The sequence below is a fragment of the Rattus norvegicus genome, chromosome 1 (genome assembly GCF_036323735.1).
Source record: "Rattus norvegicus strain BN/NHsdMcwi chromosome 1, GRCr8, whole genome shotgun sequence".
NCBI classification, from domain to species: domain Eukaryota; kingdom Metazoa; phylum Chordata; class Mammalia; order Rodentia; family Muridae; genus Rattus; species Rattus norvegicus.
The window spans coordinates 85,184,110-85,209,833 of NC_086019.1; the positions used below are offsets into that span (position 1 = coordinate 85,184,110).

General features: G+C 37.2%; 1 protein-coding gene across 3 annotated transcripts in view; it reads right to left on the reverse strand.

Annotated features, from left to right (window-relative positions):
• Positions 1-2,376: 2,376 nt before the first annotated feature.
• LOC120099768 (sulfotransferase 2A1-like) overlaps positions 2,377-25,724 on the reverse strand; it is a 56,891-nt gene continuing 33,543 nt past the window's right edge. Inside the window, exons 4-6 of one of the 3 annotated variants that reach the window (XM_039100815.2) lie at positions 20,784-20,878; positions 16,242-16,419; positions 2,377-2,600 (exon numbers count right to left, since the gene is read on the reverse strand). In XM_039100815.2, coding sequence (XP_038956743.2) covers positions 2,488-2,600; positions 16,242-16,419; positions 20,784-20,878 — 386 coding nt within the window. In that variant the 3' untranslated portion in view covers positions 2,377-2,487. Of the gene's footprint in view, positions 2,601-3,063; positions 16,420-20,783; positions 20,879-25,724 lie in introns of those variants that run through there. The other 2 variants (XM_063280915.1, XM_063280914.1) reach the window with 2 other exon arrangements.

Consider the following 25,724-nt stretch of genomic DNA (forward strand, 5'->3'; position numbering starts at 1 on the left):
CTAGAGTTAAGAGAATAAAACAAAAAAGATATCATGATTCTAAACATTTGTCTTGAGATTGGTATTTTGCAGAGGGTGCCTCCTTGGATTCCTGGTCTCAAGGATTTTCAGCTGGGTCCAAACAGGACACATCCGGCTACATCATTTGCTTCATTCTTCCTACCACCTACCCTCAAGGATCTCTCAATGCCCATGCCAGCTTGAAGAAGTAATAGAAAAGTCATTGCCCCAGTTCTCTGGACTTTTGGGGGCCTTAAAGTGATTATTCCAAGGTTGTTTGTATGAGGAATTTAGGAATTGTTGTAATTTAACCGGAATTAACTATACTGAGTTGTACAGTCATAATCTCATTTGGTAACTAATCTAAAATAATATCTTGGCTTTGGTTTAGAATTTATTTGTTAAAAAAGTTTAAAAGTACAAGATTCAATCCCAGTCCTTGCCTAATGCAATTACAAACTCCTGAGTTGATTACATATGTGAGTTAAGGGCCAAATAGCAAATCCATGGCTCTAAATTTGTTAGAATACTTTCAAGATAATAGGTAGTTAATGGACAACACTCCAGATTACCTTATATAGATCGACAGTTTTCAAAAACATCAAAATTCCACAAAATATGAGATTTAGTTATTTATCTTTTCTATAGACATGTTTGCTCCAAACAGTTCTCCTTTGGCAGATTTAATGAAGAAATTGACCATCTCTATCTCCAGGTGAGGCTGTACTTTTTGGCTAGGCAACCACTGGACAGAAACTACCTCTTTCGTCTGCAGACTAATACTGCCTGAAAGGGACACCTTATGCAGAATAGTTAACTGATGATTTTGCCAAGCCAGAATTATCAGTGCTTCATAATATTTACATTTCAAGCATCTATTGGTTGATTTTGGGCCAGAAGGTTGAAGACTTCTGCTTACATGTTACAAACAAAAGACTGTGCCAGTGGAGATTTGTCTCTACAACCTGTCAGTTCTAGAAGCCATGTTAGGCTTCCTATCCGTATAAATATTTGGTCATTCTCAGATTTCTGACAGGATTGAAGATTGATTATAGTCTAATAGATATCTTGGGCACAGCAGTTCTGGACCTAGTGGGGGTAAAAGACAGTACTTTTTATAATTTTACAACACTACCACCATAGGGCACATAGCAAATCCTTGATACTATTTAATGATGCACTTCTATTCATGCAAATAAGAGCCTATAGTATATGCTATCTTCGAGGTTTTATCCATTATTTGGTAAAAACAGACAAAGAACCACATCCAAACATTAGACAGAGCTCTTGGAGTCTTAAGGAAGAATTGTGGAAGGAGCTGCAGTGGTCAAGATCACCAGAAGAAGACCTACAGAGGAAAGTAACCTGGGCCTATGTTGGCTTGCAGAGAGTGAACCACTATCCAAAGAGTATGCACTAATTGGACGTAGGCTGCCTACAAGTATGTGGCTGTTATGAATCTTAGTCTTCATGTGAGTCTCATGAAGATCAAATGAAGCAGGGGATGTCTTTGACTGGACTCTGTTGTCTGCCTTTGGATCCCTTTCCCATAGTTGGGCTGCTTTCTCTGGACTCAGTAGGAGAGGATGAACTGAGTCCTGGTGTGATTTGATGTGCCATGGTGGGTTCATTCCTGTGAGAGTTGATGGGAGGGCCCCCCTTCCTTGAGAAGAAGAGAAGATTAGTCAGAGAGAGGAAGTTATCAGTGTGGGATGAGAGGAGAAGAGATGGCTGCAACCAGCAGGTAAAGTGAATAAATAATTAAATGAATAAGTGAAGAAAAGAGAAAAAGAAAAAACTAAGAATGTATATATACATGTTTCTTCAGAACAACTTAAGGTGATACTTGTGCAAAGTATGATAAATACATAAATACTGAGTAATACTTGTTTAATTTCCATAGCATCACACTGAGAATCTTTTGTCATGTCCATTCTCAGTAAATAAAACCCCAAATAAATTACTTATGAATGAAAAGAAAATGTTTTAAAGCTGGAATTCTAGTAAGTAAATTGTAATATGCTACAATACATTAACAAAAGGAGCAAATATTTGATGACTCAAGACTCCATAATTCTAGGCTAAAGAGATGACTATCAAAAATGGAAATATACTACTAGTACTGTATTGCTTAGGCAGAGAACCTGAGATCAGTTCTAGTACCCGAAACAGGAAGTTTACAGCTTCATGAAACTGCAGGTCCCTATTACCACTGCAAACATCTGGCCTCTGAAGGCACTGCAAACTGAAAGGTACACCCACCACCACCACTATGACCACCATCACCACCACCTTCACCACCACCATCACCACCACCATCACCACCACCATTGTTGATATTACTAGTATTAGTAATACACTCTTTTAAAAAATCACTTTCACAATACCAGAACAGGATTTATTCGATGACCACATTCAGTTATTCAGACATAGAACAACAGAAACATAAATATCAATGTTCATAAAATATTTAAAACTTTTGAAATTTTATTCCCATGGGAACATCCCTGGAGGGAAACCGGCCATTTTCTCCTGAAACACTTTATCAAAGGCTTCAGCTTGGGATACAGTGAAGTGATTCTTCCAGTCCCCAACAGTGCCTAAAAATGGGAAGCACACAAAAATGTGGGTTAATAATGGACTTACACGGCTCTAGATCCTCCCATCATATGCTCTTACTATCTGTTTGATAAAGACCACACAGTTAATAAAGCAAACTACCATTTTCTATAGAAACCTAATTAATCTCTGAAATCATTATATAATATATATATATTTCTCCCTCTCTGGAAATTATGTCCTACCTTTTCCTCACCAAACCTATATGCTAGACATTCTAAGAGCAGCAACACTGACTTGATCTTTTTACTTATCCAGATTATCCCTACTTCCCATCAAATCAGTTTCTATCATATTGTACAACTCAACAGTGTTTGTTTATCATCTCTATTATCCAAACAGACTTCAATTTTGCTGTCTATATTTTAGTGTTATACATATAGAAATTCTTCACAGCATGCAAGCAACTTTCAAATAATATCTTAAAAAAGATACTCTTGTGTGTGTGTGTGCGTGTGTGTGTGTGTGAGAGAGAGAGAGAGAGAGAGAGAGAGAGAGAGAGAGAGAGAGAGAGAGAGTTCACATGAGAGCTGCATATATAGTTATGAGCAGGATTTCAGCTGTCTTGATTTTCCCACAAGATACAGGTGACCCAGCCACTCCCAACTGACAACATTGCAGGACTTCTGTTTCACTCAGCCATGTTGTTTTGTGATGCATGAATATCTACATAATTTCAGCCCCAAACCTTTGTAGCACTGTCTTTTCTGACCACACATTGGTTTTCAACACTCCATTACAGAAGGTCTTTAGAGTTAGCATTAGAGATTGTCCAACTGGCCATGCTGTGTTGTGTCTTTCTTTACCCCAGAGGCATAAAATCTTTCATATAATTGCATCTTGTTCCTTATTAATGAAGTGGTAAAATTCTCATACCATCTTTCATCTATTTACAACCCAGCAGCCCCCATCCTTTCTGTATTTCCTGGCTTTGGCACTGTGATGTGTTCCATGCATTTCTGCTTTAAATATATACACAGAATATGTATCTAATATATTTCAAAACCAAGTGTATCTTAAATTACTAAATGGTTCATTTCACAAAAAAAATGCCAGACATATAGGACATACTAGGGTGGATTTTCTTTTTTTTGGAGCTGGGGACCAAACCCAGGGCCTTGCACTTGTTAGGCAAGCGCTCTACCGCTGAGCTAAATCCCCAACCCTAGGGTGGAATTTTTTAATGAATTCATGAATGTGAGAGAAAGGCATAGGCAGTTCTCAAACTTTGATGATGAGGAAAAATTAGTCTTTGAGATTTTACCCAGTGTGATAGTGATGGATGTGGAATTGAATCTAAAAAGATTGACAGGAGAAGTCATGCTTTTTTTCAACACATTACTTTCTTTCTTTAGTATCACATAAGTTAATTTTAATTCCCCTGTGGGCTGTATTAAAGAACATATTAAGAATTCATTAAAATGTAAATCACTAATGCAGCATATTCAAACAATATACCATTAACTAATATGAATGTAAAATGTCTTCTGATTAGATGGAGTCCCATCAGTATCCATTGCTACTCTCAGGTTTCTTACATTATTCATTATTAGACCATGTTTCCTTATTGATTTCCATAGCATGTCTGGATCCTGATAAGCCAAACCAGATAGATGCTGGACTACAACATCTCAACAAATCAACTCAATAAATTTTATTTGGTTTCACAATAGAATAAAAGAGTCTATCTGAGAAAACCACATCTTTGGAGGTACGCACATGGAGTTCTAAGTCCACCTATGTCAAAATCCTCTGTTACTTACAGATGGACAGTTATTTTCATTAATTTTTCTAAAAATCTCCACCAAACTGTGTGCCTCAGATGGCAGGGTAAGCCAAACATATGGTAGCTTAATTCTTGTTGAAAAGGAACTTCCTCATAGTTCTGGAGGCTGCAGATCTCATATCATGGTGATTTGTTCAGACCATTGTAGGCTTTTCTTTTTGACCTGCACATGGCAAGCTTCTTTCTCTCGCTGTAGGTCATCTTCCCTTTCTGTCTCTGATTAAGATCTTCTGAAGATACAAGTGAAAACGATTAATAGCCCTAGTACTTTCTAGAATAACATGCACTGTAAAGTAATAAGGGCTGGGACTTTTGAGGTTTACCAGAAGATACTTCTTACACATGTCCCGATTATGTCATTGCCTTTACAAAAGTCTTGTCAAACCAACAGGGTTTCAATCATGGTGAACATATCTCTAATCTGCATTTCCTGCAGTATATAATTATGAAATCACAGAGACTACAATTGCATATGGAAAAGTACTGTTTGGAGGCTAAAACCAGACTCATCTCATCAGCTTGAATGAAAGAGCCTACTGAATAAGGCAGACAACGCAGTCCTCTACAGGCAATAAAATATATTTTACTTGTGTCTCAAGAAGAAGAATTAAAGGATACGGGGAAATTGGCCTAGTGAATTCTTTCAAGCTAAGGCAAGTCTAATATTTAATAAAGCATTTTAATGATTTATGATTTAGGGAATTAGGTTATCTAATGGTAAATAATGAAATTGGGTTTAGAATTAATATTTGATTTGCTCATACTTGGATGATTCAAAAATGATACCAATCTGGTATAGGAATTGTGAAGACAAATATTATGTTTACATACTCTTTCCTTTCAAAATTGTTTCCAGTCATATCCATTTCATTTTCCACTATAATAAGGTAGTGAAGCAGGTTGGTAGTGAATTTGGTATCCCCAATTAGTAAAATGGTTTCCAGGTTCATGGCTTACTAGATATGCATCACACTCTTTTAAGAAAGATAATCCCGACATAAGAGCACGGGAGCAGCAGGTCCCCTGTACCTGAGACACCACCGGAAACTGAAGGGACCAACCAGATAAACATTTCGCTACACCCAAATACTATGGGAGGGAGAGCTAAACCTTCAGAGAGGCAGACATGCCTGGGAAGCCAGAAGAGACAACACTCTGCCCACATTTCTGACTCCAGAGGAAAACACCAAACGCCATCTGGGACCCTGGTGCACAGGGGCTCCCGAAAAGGGTGGCCCAGATCCTCCTGGTTGCTGCCCTCACAGAGAGCTCATAAGCAACACCCCAAGAGCAAACTTGAGCCTCGGGACCACAGTTAAGACCAACTTTTCTGCTCCAAGTGACCTGCCTGGTGAACTCAGGACACAGGCCCAGAGGAACAGCCAAAGACATGTAGATAGGAAAAATTACATGCCCGAAAGCAGAACACTCTGTTTCAATAACTTGCTGAAAGAAAACAGGAAAACAGGTCTACAGCACTCCTGACACACAGGCTTATAGGACAGTCTAACCAATGTCAGAAATAGCAGAACAAAGTAACACCAGAGATAATCTGATAGCGAGAGGCAAGCACAGGAACTCAAGCAACAGAAACCGAGACTACATGGCATCATCAGAGGCCAATTTTCCCAACAAATCAAACACTGAATATACAAACACACCAGAAAAGCAAGATCTAGATTCAAAATCATATTTGATCATGATGCTAGAGGACTTCAAGAAAGACATGAAGAACTCCCTTAGAGAAACGCAGAAAAACATAAGTAAACAAGTAGAAGCCTATAGAGAGGAATCACAAAATCCCTGAAAGAATTCCAGGAAAACACAATCAAACAGTTGAACGAATTAAAAATGGAAATAGAAGCAATAAAGAAATCACAAAGGGAAACAACCCTGGATATAGAAAAGTAAAGGAAGAGACAAGGAGCTGTAAATACAAGCATCACCAACAGAATACAAGAGATAGAAAAGGGAATCTCAGAAGCAGAAGATTCCATAGAAATCAATGACACAACTGTCAAAGATAATGTAAAGCAGAAAAGGCTACTGATCCAAAACATACAGGAAATCTAGGACTCAATGAGAAGATCAAACCTAAGGATAATAGGAATAGAGGAGACTGAAGACTCCCAGCTCAAAGGATCAGTAAATATATTCAACAAAATCATAGAAGGAAACTTCCCTAACCTAAAGAAAGAGATGCCCATAAGCATACAAGTAGCCTACAGAACTCCAAATAGATTGGACCAGAAAAGAAAATCCTCCTGTCACATAATAGTCAAAACACCAAATGCACAAAATAAAGAAAGAATATTAAAAGCAGTAAGGGAAAAAGGTAAAGTAACATATGAAGTCAGACCTATCAGAATCACACAAGACTTTGGGCCAGAGACTATGAAAGCCAGAAGATCCTGGACAGATGTCATACAGACCCTAAGAGAACACAAATGCCAGCCCAGGTTACTGTATTCTGCAAAATTCTCAATTGAAATAGATGGAGAAACCAAGATATTCCATGACAAAACCGAATTTACAAAGTATCTTTCTACAAATCCAGTACTACAAAGGATAATGAGTGGTAAAGCCCAACATAAGGAGGCAAGCAACACCCTAGAAAAAGCAAGAAACTAATCGTCTTAGCAACAAAAAAAAAAGATAGAAGAAAAGCACACAAACATAACCTCACATACCAATATGAATATAACAGGAAGCAATAATCACTATTCCTTAATATCTCTCAATATCAATGGTCTCAACTTCACAATACAAAGACATAGATTAACAAACTGGATACGCAATGAGGACCCTGCATTCTGCTGCCTACAGGAAACACACCTCAGAGACAAAAACAGACACTACCTCAGAGTGAAAGGCTGGAAAACTAATTTCTAAGCAAATGGTCGGAAGAAGCAAGCTGGAGTAGCAATTCTAATATCAAATAAAATCAATTTTTACCTAAAAGTCATCAAAAAAGATAAGGAAGGACACTTCATATTCATCAAAGGAAAAATCAACCAAGATAAACTCTCAGTCCTAAATATCTATGCCCCAAATACGAGAGCACCTACATACGTAAAAGAAACCTTACTAAAGCTCAAAACACACCTTGCACCTCACACAATAATAGTAGGAGATTTCAACACCCCACTCTCATCATCGGACAGGTCATGGAAACAGAAAATAAACAGAGACGTAGACAGACTAAGAGAAGTCATGAACCAAATGGACTTAACAGATATTTATAGAACATTCTATCCTAAGCAAAAGGATATATATTCTTCTCAGCACCTCATGGTACTTTCTCCAAAATTGACCATATAATTGGTAAAAAAAAAAAAAAAACCGGGCCTTAACAGGTACAGAAAGATAGAAATAATCCCATGAGTGCTATCAGACCACCACGGGTTAAACCTGGTCTTCAATAACAATAAGGGAAGAACACCCACATATACGTGGAAGTTGAACAATGCTCTACTCAAAGATAACTGGTCAAGGAAGAAATAAAGAAAGAAATTAAAGACTTCTTAGAATTTAATGAAAATGTAGGTACAACACACCCAAACTTATGGGACACAATGAAAGCTGTGCTAAGAGGAAAACTCATAGCGCTGAGTGGCTGCAGAAAGAAACAGGAGAGACCATATGTCAGCAGCTTCACAGCACACCTAAAAGCTTTAGAACAAAAAGGAGCAAATACACCCAGGAGAAGTAGAAGGCAGGAAATAATCAAACTTAGAGCTGAAATCAACCAAGTAGAAACAAAAAGGACCATAGAAAAAATCAACAGAACCAAAAGTTGGTACTTTGAGAAAATCAACAAGATAGATAAACCCTTAGCCAGACTAACGAGAGGACACAGAGAGTGCGTCCAAATTAACAAAATCAGAAATGAAAAGGGAGACATAACTACAGAATCAGAGGAAATTCAAAGATCACTATAAAAGCCTATATTCAAAAAAACTTGAAAATCTGGAGGAAATGGACATTTTCCTAGACAGATACCAGGTACTGAAGTTAATCAGGAACAGATAAATCATTTAAACAACCCGATAACTCCTAACGAATTAGAAGCAGTCATTAAAAGTCTCCCAACCAAAAAGAGCCCAGGTCCAGACTGGTTTACTGCAGAATTCTATCACACCTTCATAGAAGGATTCATACCAATACTATCCAAACTATTCCACAAAATTGAAACGGATGGAGCACTACCGAATTCCTTCTATGAAGCCACAATTGCTCTTATACCTAAACCCAAACACAAAGACCCAACAATGAAAGAGAACTGCAGACCAATTTCCCTTATGAATATCGACGCAAAAATACTCAACAAAATTCTGGGAAACCGAATCCAAGAGCACATCAAAACAATCATCCACCATGATCAAGTAGGCTTCATCTCAGGCATGCAGGGATGGTTTAATATATGGAAAACCATCAACGTGATCCATTATATAAATAAACTGAAAGAACAAAACCACATGATCATTTCATTAGATGCTGAGAAAGCATTTGACAAAATTCAACACCGCTTCATGCTAAAAATCCTGGAAAGAATAGGAATACAAGGCCCATACCTAAACATAGTAAAAGCCATATACAGCAAACCAGTTGCTAACATTAAACTAAATGGAGAGAAATTTGAAGCAATCCCACTAAAATCAGGGACTAGACAAGGCTGCCCACACTCTTCCTACTTATTCAATATAGTTCTTGAAGTTCTAGCCAGAGCAATCAGACAACAAAAGGAGATCAAGGGGATACAGATTGGAAAAGAAGAAGTCAAAATATCACTATTTGCATTTGATATGATAGTATATTTAAGTGATGCCAAAAGTTCCTCCAGAGAACTACTAAAACTGATAAACAAATTCACGCAAAGTAGCTGGGTATAAAATTAAGTCAAATAACTCAGTAGCCTTCCTCTACACAAAAGAGAAACAAGCCTCGAAAGAAATTAGGGAAACGACACCCTTCATAACAGTCCCAAATAATATAAAGTACCTCGTTGTGACTTTAACCAAGCAAGTAAAAGATCTGTACTATATGAACTTCAAGACTCTGAAGAAAGAAATTGAAGAAGAACTCAGAAGATGGAAAGATCTCCCATGCTCATGGATCGGCAGGATTAATATAGTAAAAATGGCCATTTTATCAAAAGCAATGTACAGATTCAATGCAATCACCATCAAAATACCAATCCAATTCTTCAAAGAGTTAGACAGAACAATTAGCAAATTCATCTGGAATAACAAAAAACCCAGGCTAGCTAAAACTACCCTCAAAAATAAAAGGACTTCAGGGGGAATCACTATCCCTGAACTCAAGCAGTATTACAGAGAAATAGTGATAAAAAAACTGCATGGTATTGGTACAGAGACAGAAAGATAGACCAATGGAATAGAATTGAAGACCCAGTAATGAACCCACACACCTCTGGTCACTTGATTTTGACAAAGGAGCCAAAACCATCCAATGGAAAAAAGATAGCATTTTCAGCAAATGGTGCTGGTTCGACTGGAGGTCAACATGCAGAAGAAGGCAGATCGATCCATGCTTATCACCCTGTACAAAGCTTAAGTCCAAGTGGATCAAGGACCTCCACATCAAACCAGATATACTAAACTAATAGAAGAAAAACTAGGGAAGCATCTGAAACACATGGGCACTGGAAAAAAATTTCCTGAACAAAACACCAATGGCTTATGCTCTAAGATCAAGAATCGAAAATGGGATCTCATAAAACTGCAAAGCTTCTGTAAGGCAAAGGACACTGTGGTTAGGACAAAACGGCAACCAACAGATTGGGAAAAGATCTTTACCAATCCTACAACTGATAGAGGCCTTATATCCAAAATATACAAAGAACTCAAGAAGTTAGACCGCAGGGAGACAAATAACCCTATTAAAAATGGGGTTCAGAGCTAAACAAAGAATTCACAGCTGAGGAATGCCAAATGACTGAGAACTACCTAAAGAAATGTTCAAAATCTTTAGTAATAAGGGAAATGCAAATCAAAACAACCCTGAGATTTCACCTCACACCAGTGAGAATGGCTAAGATCAAAAACTCAGGTGACAGCAAATGCTGGAGAGGATATGGAGAAAGAGGAACACTCCTCCATTTTTGGTGGGATTGCAGACTGGTACAACCATTCTGGAAATCAGTCTGGAGGTCCCTCAGAATATTGGACATTGAACTACCTGAGGACCGAGCTATACCTCTCTTGGGCATATACCCAAAAGATGCCCCAACATATAAAAAAGACACGTGCTCCACTATGTTCATAGCAGCCTTATTTATAATAGCCAGAAGCTGGAAAGAACCCAGAAGTCCTTCAACAGAATAATGGATACAAAAAAATGTGGTACATCTACACAATGGAATATTACTCAGCTAACAAAAACAGTGCCTTTATGAAATTCATAGGCAAATGGTTGGAACTGGAAAATATCATCCTGAATGAGGTAACCCAATCACAGAGAAACTCACATGGTATGCACTCATTGATAAGTGGTTATTAGCCCAAATGCTTTAATTACCCTAGATGCATACAACACATGAAACTCAAGACAGATGATCAAAATGTGAATGCTTCACTCCTTCTTTAAAAGGGGAACAAGAATACCCTTGGCAAGGAATAGAGAGGCAAAGATTAAAACAGAGACAGAAGGAACACCCATTCAGAGCCTGTACCACATGTGGCCCATACATATACAGCCACCCAATTAGACAAGATGGATGAAGCAAAGAAGTGCAGGCCGACAGGAGCCGGATGTAGATCTCTCCTGAGAGAAACAGCCAGAATACAGAAAATACATTGGCGAATGCCAGCAGCAAACCACTGAACTGAGAATGGGACCCCCGTTGAAGGAATCAGAGAAAGAACTGGAAGAGCTTGAAGGGGCTCAAGACCCCATATGAACAACAATGCCAAGCAACCAGAGCTTCCAGGGACTAAGCCACTACCCAAAGACTATACACAGACTGACCCTGGACTCTGACCTCATAGGTAGCAATGAATAGCCTAGTAAGATCACCAGTGGAAGGGGAAGGCCTTGGTCCTGCTAAGACTGAACCCCCAGTGAACGTGATTGTTGCGGGGAGGGCGGTAATGGGGGGGGATGGGGAGGGGAACACACATAAAGAAGGGGAGGGGGAGGGGTTAGGGGGATGTTGGCCCGGAAACCGGGAAAGGGAATAACATTCGAAATGTAAATAAGAAATACTCAAGTTAATAAAAAAATGAAAAAAAGGCATAGCAAATGCAAAAGATTGGGGTGCCATTCCGTAGTTGTGATGTGTTTCTTATGTGAGAGAATACTGGTTAACTTACTTCTCTGTGACTGTTTTCTTATTTGATAATGAGGTCATCTGTGGAGTGGTTAGTAAAATTAAAGCATTCCCTAACGTGAATTAAAAAAAAAAGAAAAAGAATCCTCCCAAATAATAGTTGTTTTCAAATGCAAAAATATCTAACAATAATCACTAGGAAAATTAAAATACAAAAAATATTATGAAGTTTGAACAAGTGTTTTGTCAGAACTGTATTATAATTACTGATTTTATGCATGCATGCATGTATGTATGTATGTATGTATGTATTGTTCCTATAATCTATCCCGCATGACAAATATTATGTACATTTGGAAGAGATTAAATCCATGTGTGGTCTCATCCTAGAAGAAACTTCCTGGAAAAGAAGAAATAATAATTGTCCTTATAGAATTTTGTCTTAAATTCTCGTCCATCTCCTCTGATGTGTCTCTGCTAAAGCATATGCTTGTTAGTTTCCTTATCCCTTTGATATTAGCAGAGCTTCTTGATTTTATAGGTATTTAATTACATAATTGTATGTTCATATACTGTTTTACCTCTGCCAAATTCTGATTCATTGTAGGAAACGTAAGAACAGACTACTTCTTTTAGGTCAAACCTTCAGTTCTAGTACAGAGAAATATGTCTCCACTGACTGGAGTGCAGAGGTATGAAGTCATATGGCAACACCAGTGTATTCTTACAGAGGCCTTAATCTTTACTGTATAGATACCCATTCTCTTGTAGTGAGTGGTGAGATATCATGCTTAATTTTGAGTCAGAATTTCCTAACATGGGGCTATAAGTGTATCAGATTAAATACAATAAGGTAAGTACTTGATTTCATTTTGTCTATGAAAAATCCTGATATCCTTATATTGCTAGTAGCCAAATCTCATGCTGGAACAGAAAAGGAGTGACAGTAAAGGCTGATGCATTTAAATTATGGGAAAAATGAAATCCATAACTCTTACTTCCTTTGCTTATGCTGATGTTCATATTCATTGTTAAATATCTGATTACTGGCACCCTTTTTCTTCTACTCTGAGTTTCATGTCATCTATCACTACCTAATCAAGTCTGGGTAAGTCTCAAGGTCTGATTCATTCTGGCAAAGTCATACCTTACCTGAACAACTATGAAATGACACACACAATATTCTCCCAGAATACAGAGATGGCAGAGACATAAAGAGAGTTGAAATTCCCCATCCAGGAGAGACAATTCAAAAAAAGAAAAGGGTAATGAACATAAAGTAATCAAACATAGGTTGACAAATGCTGTCAGATTTTTATTGGATATTTTCTTTTTACATTTCAAATGTAGTTCCCATTCACAGTTTTCATTCCAGAAACCCCATAACCCATTACCTGCTACTCTTGCCCGTCTGAGGGTGCCTCTCCACCCTCTAACCAAATCATGACTCCCAGCATTGACATTCCCCTACAATAGGGCTTTGAGCCTTCACAAAACCAAGGGCCTCTCCTGCCATTGTTGCTCAACAAGGCCATCCTCTGCTTGATATGCCTCTCGAGTCATGGGTCATTCCATGTGTAATCTTTGGTGGTTTAGTACCTGGCAGCTCTGCATGGTTGATATTGTTGTTCTTACTATGGAGTGACAAGCCTGTTCTGCTTGTTCAATTATTTGTCTAACTCCTTAGTTGAGTACCCTGTTTGCAGTCCAATGGTTGGGTGTCAGAATCTGCCTCTGTATTTGTCAGGCTCTGGCAGAGGCTCTCAGGAGACAGCTATATCTGGCTCCTTTCAGCCAGCACTTCTTGGCATTAGCAATAATGTCTAGGTTTGATGACTATAAATGGGATGGATCCCCAGGTGGGGCAGACACTTGCTGGACTTTCCTTCAGTACCTGCTCCACAACTTGACTTCATGTTTCCTCTTGTTGAGTACTATGTTCCCCCTTCTGTCAAGGACTGGATAAGACACACTTAGGTCTTCCTTCTTCTATAGCTTCATATGGTCTTTGAATTATATCATTGTTATTCTGATCTTTTTGGCTTATATAAACTTATTAGTGGGTGTGCATCATATGTGTTTTTTGTGATTGGGTTACCTCACTCACGAAGATATTTTCTAGATCCATCCATTTGCCTAAGAATTTCATGAAGTCACTTTTTAATATGCTGAGTAATACTCCATTACATAAGTATACCACATTTTCCGTATCCATTTCTCTGTTCAAGGACATCTTGGTTCTTTCTAGCTTCTGGCTATTATAAATAAGGCTGCTATGAACATAGTGGAGAATGTCTTCTTGTTATATATTGGAACATCTTTTAGGTATATGCCCAGGAGTGGTATAACTGGGTCTTCAGTTAGTACTATGTCCAATTTTCTGAGGAACCACCAGATTGATTTCCAGAGTGCTTGTACCAGCTTGCACTCCCACCAACAATGGTGGAGTGTTCCTATTTCTCCACATCCTTACCAGCATGTACTCTCACATGAGATTTTGATCTTAGCCATCCTGAGTAGTGTGAGGTGGTATCTCAGGGTTGTTTTGATTTGCATTTCCCTGATGGCAAAGGATATTGTAGATTTCTTTAGTTGTTTCATGGCCATTCAATATTCTTCAGCTAAGAATTCTTGGCTTAGCCCTGTACCCCATTTTTAATAGGTATTTGATTCTTTGGAGTCTAACTTTTTGAGTTCTTTGTATATATTAGATATTAGCCCTCTATCAGATGTAGGATTGGTAAAGATCTTTTCCCAATTTATTGGTTACCTCTTTGTCCTATTGACAGTGCTCTTTTCCTTACAGAATATATGCAATTTTATGAGGTCCCATTTGTTGACTCTTGATCTCAGAGCATAAGCTATTGGTGTAATGTTCAGGAAATTTCTTCCTTTGCCCAAGTGTTTGAGGGTTTCCTCACTTTCTTTTCAGTTAGTTTCAGTGTATCTGATTTTATGTGTATGTCCTTCATCCACTTGGGCTTAAGCTTTGTACAAGAATGTAAGAATGGATTGATTTGCATTCTTGTATATTCTGATCTCCAGTTAAACTAGCACCATTTGTTGAAAATGCTGTCATTTTTCCACCTGAGGGTTTCAGTTCCTTTGTCAAAGATAAAGTGACAATAGTTGTGTGGGTTCATTTCTGCATCTCCAATTATATTTCATGCCCTACATATCTGTCTTTGTTCTAATACAATTCAGTTTTTATCATGATTGTTCTGTAGTAAATTTTGAGGACAGGGATGTTGATTCCACCAGATGGTCTTTTATTGTTGAGAATAGTTTTTCCTATCCTGGTTTTATTATTCCGAATGATTTTGAAAATGGATCTTTCTAATGCTTTGAAGAATAGAGTTAGAATTTTCATGGGGATTGCATTGAATGTGTAGAGTCTTTCTGCAAGATAGCCATTTTTATTATATTTATTCTGCCAATCCATGAACATGGCAGAACTTTCCCTCTTTTGAGATATTCAATTTTCTTTTTCACAGACTTGAAGTTCTTGTTCTATAGATTCACACCAAGATATTTTATATTGCTTGTGACTATTGAAAATGGTGTTATTTTCCTACCTTCTTTCTCTGCCTGTTTACCATTTCAATAGAGAAAGGGTACTTCTTTATTTGAGTTAATTTTTTTTATCCAGTCCCTTTTTTGTAGTTGTTTATCAGGTTTAGGAATTCTGTGGTGGAATTTTTGCTGTCACTTAAGTATACCAGCATATCATCTGCAAATAGTAATAGTTTAACTTCTTCCTTTCCAACTTGTATTCCTTTGACCATTTTTTGTTGTCTAATCACTCTAGTTAGGAACTGTATTTAGTAGGTAGGGATGGATTGTGCAGCCTTTCCTATTCCCTAAACTTACTGACATTGATTCAAGTTTCACTCCATTTATTTTAAGAAAGGGGATGTTGAGATGGTTCAGGTGTTATCAGCACTGACTACTCTCCTTGAGTTCCTTAGTTCAATTCCCAGTCACCACATGATGGCTCACAACCATCTGTAATGAAATTTCATGCCCTCTTCTGGCACAAACAGAGCAGTCATACATATAAATTAATACCATCAGGTTTTAACCCTAGAGAATTTTCTTAGTCCTTTTCTTGTCTACTCTGCCCTACTCTATGGCAGCACTATTGAACTGTTCAATATCTTTTCCAGGTGTTAATGCAATTTTTGTGGTTCTGTGGTTGTCATCTTAGATATATTTGGTCTCCTTCATTGTAATTTTTATATTTTAGAGTTTAGGATTATGATACAGGGACTTTACAATACCTAATGTAAACATGATTACTTTCATATTTTTTTTCACTGAAGTTAATGAACATGACTATCTTCAATCCTAAGGTCATCTCCCAGAATAAATCAACTTTTCACAGTGTTTGATGCCCCCATCTTCTCCATAAAAATATTCACCTTTAATATTTGGGAGAGGCTTTCAGTGGTGAGAAGTGATTCTCTGTACATTTGCAACACTTTCTTAGAGATTCATTGGCAAAACAAATCTTTAATATATTCTGATGATAGACAATTTCTTTACCTTTCCTCATGAGGCCAATACCAGTAAAAATTGATTTTTTCATCAGGAGGCTATAATTGGACATGTCATTTTCTTTCATGACTTGGAAGGAACTATACTTGAGGACCAAATCCAGCTCATCTGGCTCTAATTTTTTCCCCAGGAAGTCACATATCTTCTTTATGGTTCCCATTGTATCCTGATAGAAGAAGAAACAGAAATGAATGTGATAAACAGAGAGCTCTGAGATAACAGATGCAAATAAGGAATCTGTAAATAGGGAAGGAAAAAAGGGACATGAAGAAAGGGCATCAAAAAATGAGTGAGCATGATTGTGCTGTAGGCTAGAAAAGGCAGTGGAATAAAGGCAGGTAAGACACACACACAACATTTATATATTGAGAAATACAGAAGTTGTGGGTTTCTTCTCAGGGAAGAGAAAATATTAGAGATAGGTTCTCATAGAACCAAGGTTAAACTTAAACTTGCTTGGTAGAGGATAATGATAATGAATTTCAGACACTTGGGCCTCCATCTCCTTAGTGCCATTATAAAATGTTTGTGCTGATAAACTCACTAAGTATACTGAGATATTTTTAAAGACAAGCCTCAATATGGAGCTTTGTCTTATACAGTGAAAGTTCGTATGGAGACCACTACTCCTCAACCTCACAGATATCAGTGATCCATCTATCTGGCTTTTCCTTTCAAGTCCTGGCATTGAAAGTATGTACAACTGTATCTAACCTGCCCTGAGATGTTTACAGAAACTAACAGAAATACCGTTAGACAATGACCAAGAAAGTGGAAGAACATGCACAAAGACCTAGGCATAGTTTAATGTTTACACCAGATAATACTGTTTGCTTAGGCTAAGTGTAAACAATACAGCTTTAAAACAGTTTCATAAAATGTTGTCAATATTAATTACTTGGGGTAATTCTGAGAGATTTTGTTTTGAGTAAGCATCTCAGGTTGAAGCTCACATGGGCATCAAATTTAATATTTTTTCTGCCTCAGATACCCAATTTTTGCAATATCTGTATATTAGTGCAATTGGTTTATTTGTAGGAGATAGGCATTACAAATAAAAATCTTTGAACATCAAATATTGTGCTTTTAATGGGGCCATGAAGATTTCTTGGCTTAAAACTTGTTTTTACATATTTACCACAGTTCCACTTAATATTTCATACAAAAGAAACAATCATGACAATAAGTGAAGAGAACATTAAATGGTGAGAAAGGAGGCTAATGGGAATGTGCACTACTGTGTAGCAGACAGCTAGGTAGTGATCCTTCCTAGGGAAAACTTAATTTCATGATGATTAAGTAAAAAATTCTACATATGGGAAAAAGACTGTAATGAAAGGTTTTGGGTTTTTTTACAGGTAATCTTTCTGCTTCCTGGGATAGGACACTAAGAGCTCAAATTATTTTGGGATAATTTCATGTTTTCTTTTTTTGTTTAGTTGCACTTTAATTTTTATCAATATTTATTTTTCTCAATACTTTCAGTGAAGCAGGTGGGCTGACAGCAGACCTTCACTTTTCCCTCTGCTTTTTTAGATCCCATGCCCAAGTCTCATCCTTAGTTCTGCACCAAAAACAAAAACAAAAAAGACAAAATAAACAAATCAAAACAAAACAAACAAACATACAAAATAGTGGCAATACTTCCCTTCTCTATTGGATTCAAAGACCTTTCCCTTCTAAAATTACTCCCTTCACTCATTGCATTATTCCAGTCCCCAAGTTCAGTACTCCTTGGGAACTAGTGGACTACTCTGGCTAAGGAAACTGGTAGGCTATCTGCAGATAAATCTTCACTTCTCCCAACACGTCTCGAGTCCAATACCCAGACACCTACTTATCTCTGCAGCAAAACACCAAATTTGCTTAATAAATTGCTTTTCCCCAGCCCCCAACTCCAGTATGCTCTCCCAAAGAAGCTACACCCCATTATGACAGGGAAGCAATGAGGTTACAACTTCATGTCTTCATTTTCCCCCATATTCTTCAAATCCAATCTGTGAGTCTCATCCACACCTCTTTATCAAATCTCCTTCTCTGGCCTTTCCTCACACTCTAACCCCATTTCCAGGAGATTGACTAAGCAGGTCCTGGTGGAATACTTTGCTTTCCTCCCTCTTCTGGAGTCCCTCAGTTGAGTCCGATCCATATGCATTCCTAACTCTCAGGACCCACAACTCATGAACACATCTTATTTGTTACTGCAATTTAATTTCTACAGGATATATAAATCTACCTAATTCTCTTAATAACCAGAGTGAGACACAGCCAGGAAACAAAACTCTCACCAAATAAAGACCAGACCAGCTATCAGCACCTAGACACATTATCTTAATCTAAGATGCCTGTCTTAGTCATGGTTTCTATTCCTGAAAAATATCATGACCATAAAGTAACTTGGAGAGGAAAAGGTTTATTCAGCTTACACTTCTTCTCCAAAGGAAGTCAGGAGTAGAACTCAAGCAGACCAAGAATCAGGGGATGATGCTGAGACCATGGAGGGATGCTATTATAGGCTTACTTCCCCTGGCTTGCTCACCTTGCTTTCCTATAGAAACCAAGACTACCAGCTCAGGGATGGTACCACCCACAAGGGTCCAGCACCATTGATCACTGATTGACAACTGCCACACAGCTGGATCTCATGGAGGCATTTCCTCAAGGAAGACATTGAAATTTGTCATAATTCAAGCTTCTGTCTATTTGACACACAAAAGCAGCCAGTATAATGCCTATATTCCAGGGAAAAAACAATCAGTAATAAACAGGACAAATATATATCCACCAGAGGTCAGCAATTGTAACATAGCACGCCCTGATTATTTCACCTTAGCTGAGACACAACAAAAAATGCTTAAAAGAAATTATAAATATGATAGTGGTCTTTTAAAAGGAAATTAATATCTTCCTTGAAGAAATCTATGAAACCACAAAGAAACAGTAGAAAAAACTGAATTGAACTGATTTCCCCCTGGGTAGAAATAGAATCAATGCATGAAATCCAAACTAAAGGAAATCTCAAAAAGGAAATTTTTGGAACTCAAACAGGTATCTCAGAGGCAAGCTTCCCCAACAAGTACAATAGCTAGAATAGAAAACTTTAGGTATTGAAGACATTATAGAAGAAAAGAATACATTGAAGAAAACATTAAAGTAAAATTAAATGCATTAAATTAAATATTATTATTAATATTAATGTTATAAATAATAAAATATTAAGCTCCTGGAACATAATATCCACAAAATCTGGGTCACTACTATGAAAAGACCAGATCTATGAATAATAGGAATAGAAGATGTAAAGGAAGCCCATGCCAAAGGCACAGCAAATATTTTCAACAAAATCATAGAAAAAATACTAACCTGAAGAAAGAGATGACTACAAACATTCTTGAAGCATACAGAACACCATGTAGAATGGACCAGAAAATCAGTGCACAGATAACATAATAATCAAAACATTAAATATACAGAAGAAATTATGAAGGCATGTTAAAGATCTAGGATGGAGGAATCAAGTGGGAAAGTGGAAGGGAGAGGGGATTTTGAAAGGGGGTAAAGGGAGATACAGGTAAAATTGTGAGACAGTTGAGAGGTAGAATTGAAACATAAAACAGTGGAAACTTACTAAAAACTATGCATATATGAAGGTGTTCAAAGTGAAATGACCACATAGTGGCCATCTCTTGTTCCAAAGAAACAGAATGAATGAATGAAAAATTCCAGCACTAGGATTGGGTTACATCTAATTGAGCTGTTGGCTAAATAGGGTTTTCATGAGTTTCCTGAGTGAGTGAATGAGTGGATCTAGGATCCTAGTGCTTTCAATCAGATTCTCTTAGTTTTGTTGTATTCACTGGTCTAATTTCTATGTCATAGGTTTTTTTTTATCACATGTCATTTCACTGGTAATTACATATCACTGCTATACATCATTGCAGGATGTTGGGACAAGACAATAAAAAGTGCAGGAACCTGGTGGCTGGAAATGATGCTGAGGCAATAGAGGCATGCTGCTTGCTGGCTCCTTTACCATACTATGTACAGCCTGTTTTCTTAAAGAACCCATGGATGACAGCTCTCATGAGGGGTGGGCCCTTACCCTTCAATCAATGATTATGAAAATGCCTTACAGTATTGCATACAGCTGGACCTTATGGAGACATTTTCATAATTAAAGTTCCCTCCTCTCAGGATTTTATACCCTGTGACACATTTACAGACAACTGTTCAACACATTATTTTATATTGGATTCTTTTATATGTTTTTGTCTTGATTTGGGAGGCTTGCTTTTGTACTAGAATTTTTGTGAAAAACTGTGAAGTGGGGTGGATAAGGAGCCATAGATCATCTGGAAACCCTCTGGGAGAGGGTGAACATGATCAAATACATTAACACTTAAAAGATGTTTTAATTAATAAAAAGAAAAGGAAAAAGCAAAACAAACAAAAAATCACATTTCTCAGTAAGCTATTTCATTACTAGGGTTTAGTTCTTAACTGTGTGGTGATTGTAAGATGGATGCTCACCTTTTTCATGTCTTCATAGTACAGTAACAAGAAGTTGTCCCATTCTTGCATGGACAGCCAGGCACGGATGTGCTCAAACCATGATCCATATAGAACTGTGTTCAGAAAGAAGTAATGTATCAGTTATAAAGCCTTAACACTGGGTCTGTTTGACTTTCTTCACTTTTCTGAAAGCATCAGCAAAAGTCTTCACTGAGAATTTCTAACTAGTCTGTATTTATAGCATTAAACATGATGTTTGAGGCAAATAGACATATAGAGAACTTATAAATCAAGTTCATTAAAAATTTCATCACCACACATATAAATCACTGGTGACATGAGGAGATATCCTACTGCCAAGCTGAAAGGACAGGATACAGGAATCCAGAGGTGATTCCTGTAAGTTCATGCTTCCTGATGAGGTACACTAGGAAGAGAGAAAGATTTGATGACACAGATGGGAAAATCATATGTTATACAGTGTTGGAAAGACCAAAACAGCAACCTCATAGCTGAAATCTTATGGACCTATGAATCAAGGCTATATGGCATCAATAATAATCACACTAACAAAGTGAGTGAGGGGAATAAGGCACGTGCATGTGGGAGGGAAGGGAGGGAGGGAGAGAGGGAGGGGAGAGAGGGGGAGGGAGGGAGAGGGAGGGAGGGAGAGAGAGGGAGGGAGAAAGCTTGTCATGTTTCAGTTTGGAATACAAGATGCAGAGGAATTTAAACTGAATAACTCTAATCAACATACCTATGCCTGCAACTCCTTATGTGAGGTATCTTTTCCATTTCTTACTTTTCAATTTCCAGCCCCTGATTTGCACATAACACACTTATCCTGCATTGTTCTCACATGCTACAATATGTATGTGCCAGGCTAGATGTACATAGTAGTGCAATAATGATAAAATTGTTATGGGGTAACTTAAATGATGTCTGATTAGATTTAAGGAATAATACTGGAGGAGGGTGCAAAACTCATGCCTGGTACTATAAACCTGGTCATGGCCCCATGACTGGAGAGATCAGAGTTCTAAAGTAGGGTTCCTGCTGTCATTTTACTAAATGGTCATATTGTCAAACTACCTTCTAAATATTTGTATTTATACAAATATGGATTTGTGCTGTTCCTTACTTTTTTAGAGATTAAATTTTGCAGCTGACATTATTTAATGCAGAGACTATTAAGTGATCAAAATCTACAGAATAATTGTGAGTGCTCAGTCATTGATGTGATTTCTATTACCCCCTACTCAAGGCTTAGGAAATATTATGGAACAGGAAGTAGAAAGCAAAAGCTAGAGAATGGAGTGGAGTGCTATGAAATTGTCCACTGTGTATATTGTCCTTTGAACATGACTTGGCTGTTATGCTAATGTTTTCATATCATCAATTGTTGCCTATTGAAAAACTGCATAACATAAAGCCTGACAATATTCCAGGATGGATGGGGAAGGGTGTCCTGAGATCCTATTCCTGACTGAAGATCTATTTGCAGTTTATGACTGCTGGAAGAGAAAGGCTCCCACACCATTTTGGTGTTGGACCACTCTTAGGTTTCTCCTGACCACAGGGATGGCCCTACATCCATGTATATTTGAGCAACCCAAATTAGACTCAGTATGTTTTATTTTTTGAAAAAAGTTTAAGTTGTGGTATAGACATATTGGGGAATATATAACATCCTGGAGTGTGTACTCGGCAAATTTAGTAGAACATGATACATTATTTCTTTTCAAATTTTCAAAGAATAAAGATATGTAAAAAAACAAAAATTTATGAAAATAAATCAAGAACAACAAAGACTTCAGAAGATCTAATACTTTTTTAACTGAATTCTAACAGCAAATAATTCAGGAAAGAGGAGCCAACATTTGATGCTAATTCACTTTACTTCTAAAGGACACCGGTTCTAATATCTAAGACCTATGGATTCCAAGAATGAACTTTTAAAAAAATTCTTCAGAAACCAACTCATAATGAGTTTTCATTATAGTTTAGTTCATCTCTTATTCACCATCAGAAAAGTTTAACCATGTATGAACAGTGATTAATTTAAAGACATTTAGCTCTTAAAGGTACAGACAAAAAGATGCTTTGGAGTGGTGAGCACTAAATGGGGCTTCTATATTAAACCTTTTTCTCCATGCTTCAGGGACCATCTTGAATGAGGATGAGGCATACTCTAGAGGAAGAGGCGGTAGAGGAATTTACTAAACCAGTGTTTCATGGATACTTCATGGTAGTTGGACATATGAAGTCAGCAATTCTGGCAATGTGTGCATGATCTGTACAAACTTAAGCTAGACTGAGTCCCAGCATAAAGCAAGAGGTTGGTCATGATGTGCCACCTTTGAGGAACTACTAGTGATAGATAGATACCTAAAGAAAGTCAGTTCACTTTATGAGAGTTTATTCAACTCCACTTAATATTCATACATCAAAAACCATATATGCAGCATTAATTGGAATAGATGATTTTAAAAATGATAGGACTTGAGAGATGGCTCAGGAGTTAAGAGCACTTGTTCCTCCCACATAATATCTTGGTTCAGTCCCTACTACCAACATTGTGACTTATTATCTTCGGTAACTTCATTTTTAGGGAATCAAATGTAGTCCTACCCACTCTGGGTAATGCACACATTGTGGTTCACATATACACATGCAGACAAAAGGCACCTAGATATAATATAAAAATAAATCTTTAAAGAATGATTACACAAAGTTGGATGCTTATGGAGTGAGAGGAGGAAAAGTGAGGAATCTTGGAAGGAAGTGAATTTGATAAAAAATAATGAATGGAATTAAAAAAGAGTTAAACTATATATTTAAAGACATTTTAGACAAAGACAGATCATAGAGACACTGAGAGAACTCAAAGAATATGATTCTTTAACCAATTGAAAGGAAGGTCATTGAAAGGCATGCCTTATTTTACAATTATGTATCTAGGGATTCAGAGGAAATGGAGTGCCCTGGAAATTTGAAGTCATTGAAATTATGTATAAAAATTTATTTTAATTTTTATGCTTGTGTATGCTTATGAATTGTCATGTGAGATTGCATGTATCTGTGGATTACTTGCATAGGAGAGAAGAGAATGTCAATTGCTCTGAAGCTGGAGTTATAGAAAGCTATGACTCACTCAGGATGTGAGGACTTGGAAACAGACTCCACTCCCCTAAATAAGCAGCAAGTACTATTGATGACTGATTCATCTCTTTAGCCACTAATGATATCATTTTCAAGAGAAAGATATAAGAGCAATTTTATTGAACAATGAAAAGTATAAATTAGCACAAATACAAGAATTGTAAATGAAATGAAATAGACTTTGAAAAGGAATGGGGAATTGTATTATGGCTCAATGTATTGATGTACTTATCATATAAGCCTCATGATCAGATCTCAGTCTTTGTAACCTGCATAAATTAGAAGGAAATTATTGACTTCACAAAGCTGCTATTGGATTCTCACTGATGTTCTGTGACATGTATGTATCCACACAGACACTATGCACACATATACCCCATATAACAATAAAGGAAATATCTTTAAAGGAAATGATAAGAAGGCAACTGTACACAATCTATAAATATCCTGGAAGACAGTCTTAATGAGGAGCCATGTAGATAACATTGGCCTGTGGGCATGCCTTTCAAATTTTGTCCCAGTTGTTAATTGATGATGTAGAAGGATATGATACATTGTGTACAGCAAGCTTCCTTACTGAGGGGAATCCTGTAATGTATAATGGAGGGAAAATCTAGGTGAATGCAAAAAAACAATGGCCTTCATTTCTATTCTCTCCCTGCTCATGACTTTGTAAACAAAGAAATTACATTGAACTCAGTAAGAAAGAATCACTAAGCCAAATATAAAGAAAGGCCTCTCAGAATAACAGATTCCTCAATTACATTTTTAAAGGTAGGAAGGCTGGAAATCTGTATTTCAAGTTCTAAAAAGACAACCACTAAAAGTAAGAATATCATGCCTAACAGTGCTGTCTATCATAACTAAAGGAGAAATAAAAAAAATTATGTTGTAAAATATGTGAAATCTATTAATGGCTACCACAACTGTTCTAAAAACTAAATGTGAGAAAAACAATAGTATAGGTAAAACCGCAACAGCATGAGTTAATTTCTCCAGTCCACTTAACACATCCCAGCCTGTCACCTTAGATTCGCAATTAAGCCTACATTATATTGGCATGTGGCTGTGTATTTGATTGATTATCTTGATTGATCATTGAGGTGTTATGGACCACAACATAAATTTGTGGGCATGGTCTATATGAGAAAACTAACTGAGAGTGAGGCACTGAGTAAATTAGTATGCAGATTTGTTAACTGCTTTCACTTCAGTTCCTTCTCAAGATACTGCCCTGACTTCACCAGTAGCTAGATGTTTGACCTGAAAGTGTAAGTCAGATAACCACTTTCTGCTCCTCAGTTTCTTCTGGTAACAGTATTTTATCGGGGAAACTAAAAACCAAACTGCACCAATAGTTGAACAAGACATAAAAGAATAGCTTCAGCAACTTGACAAAATAATCAAAATCAAAGGAATTAATGGATATCATACTACTCAGCTATTAAACAAATGACTTCATGAAATTCTTAAGAAAATGGATGGAACTAGAAAATATCATACTGAGTGAGGTAACACAATCACAAAAAAAAAAAAACACACACACACGTGGTATGGACTCACAGGTATTAGTCCAAAAGCTCAGATAGCCCAGATACAATAGACAGACCACATGAAGCTCAAGAAGAAAGACATCAGTGGTCTCAACTCTCCAATAAAAAGACATAGATTAACAAACTGGATACACAATGAGGACCCTGCATTCTGCTGCCTACAGGAAACACACCTCAGAGACAAAGACAGATACTACGACAGAGTGAAAGGCTGGAAAACAACTTTCCAACAAAAATCGTCTGA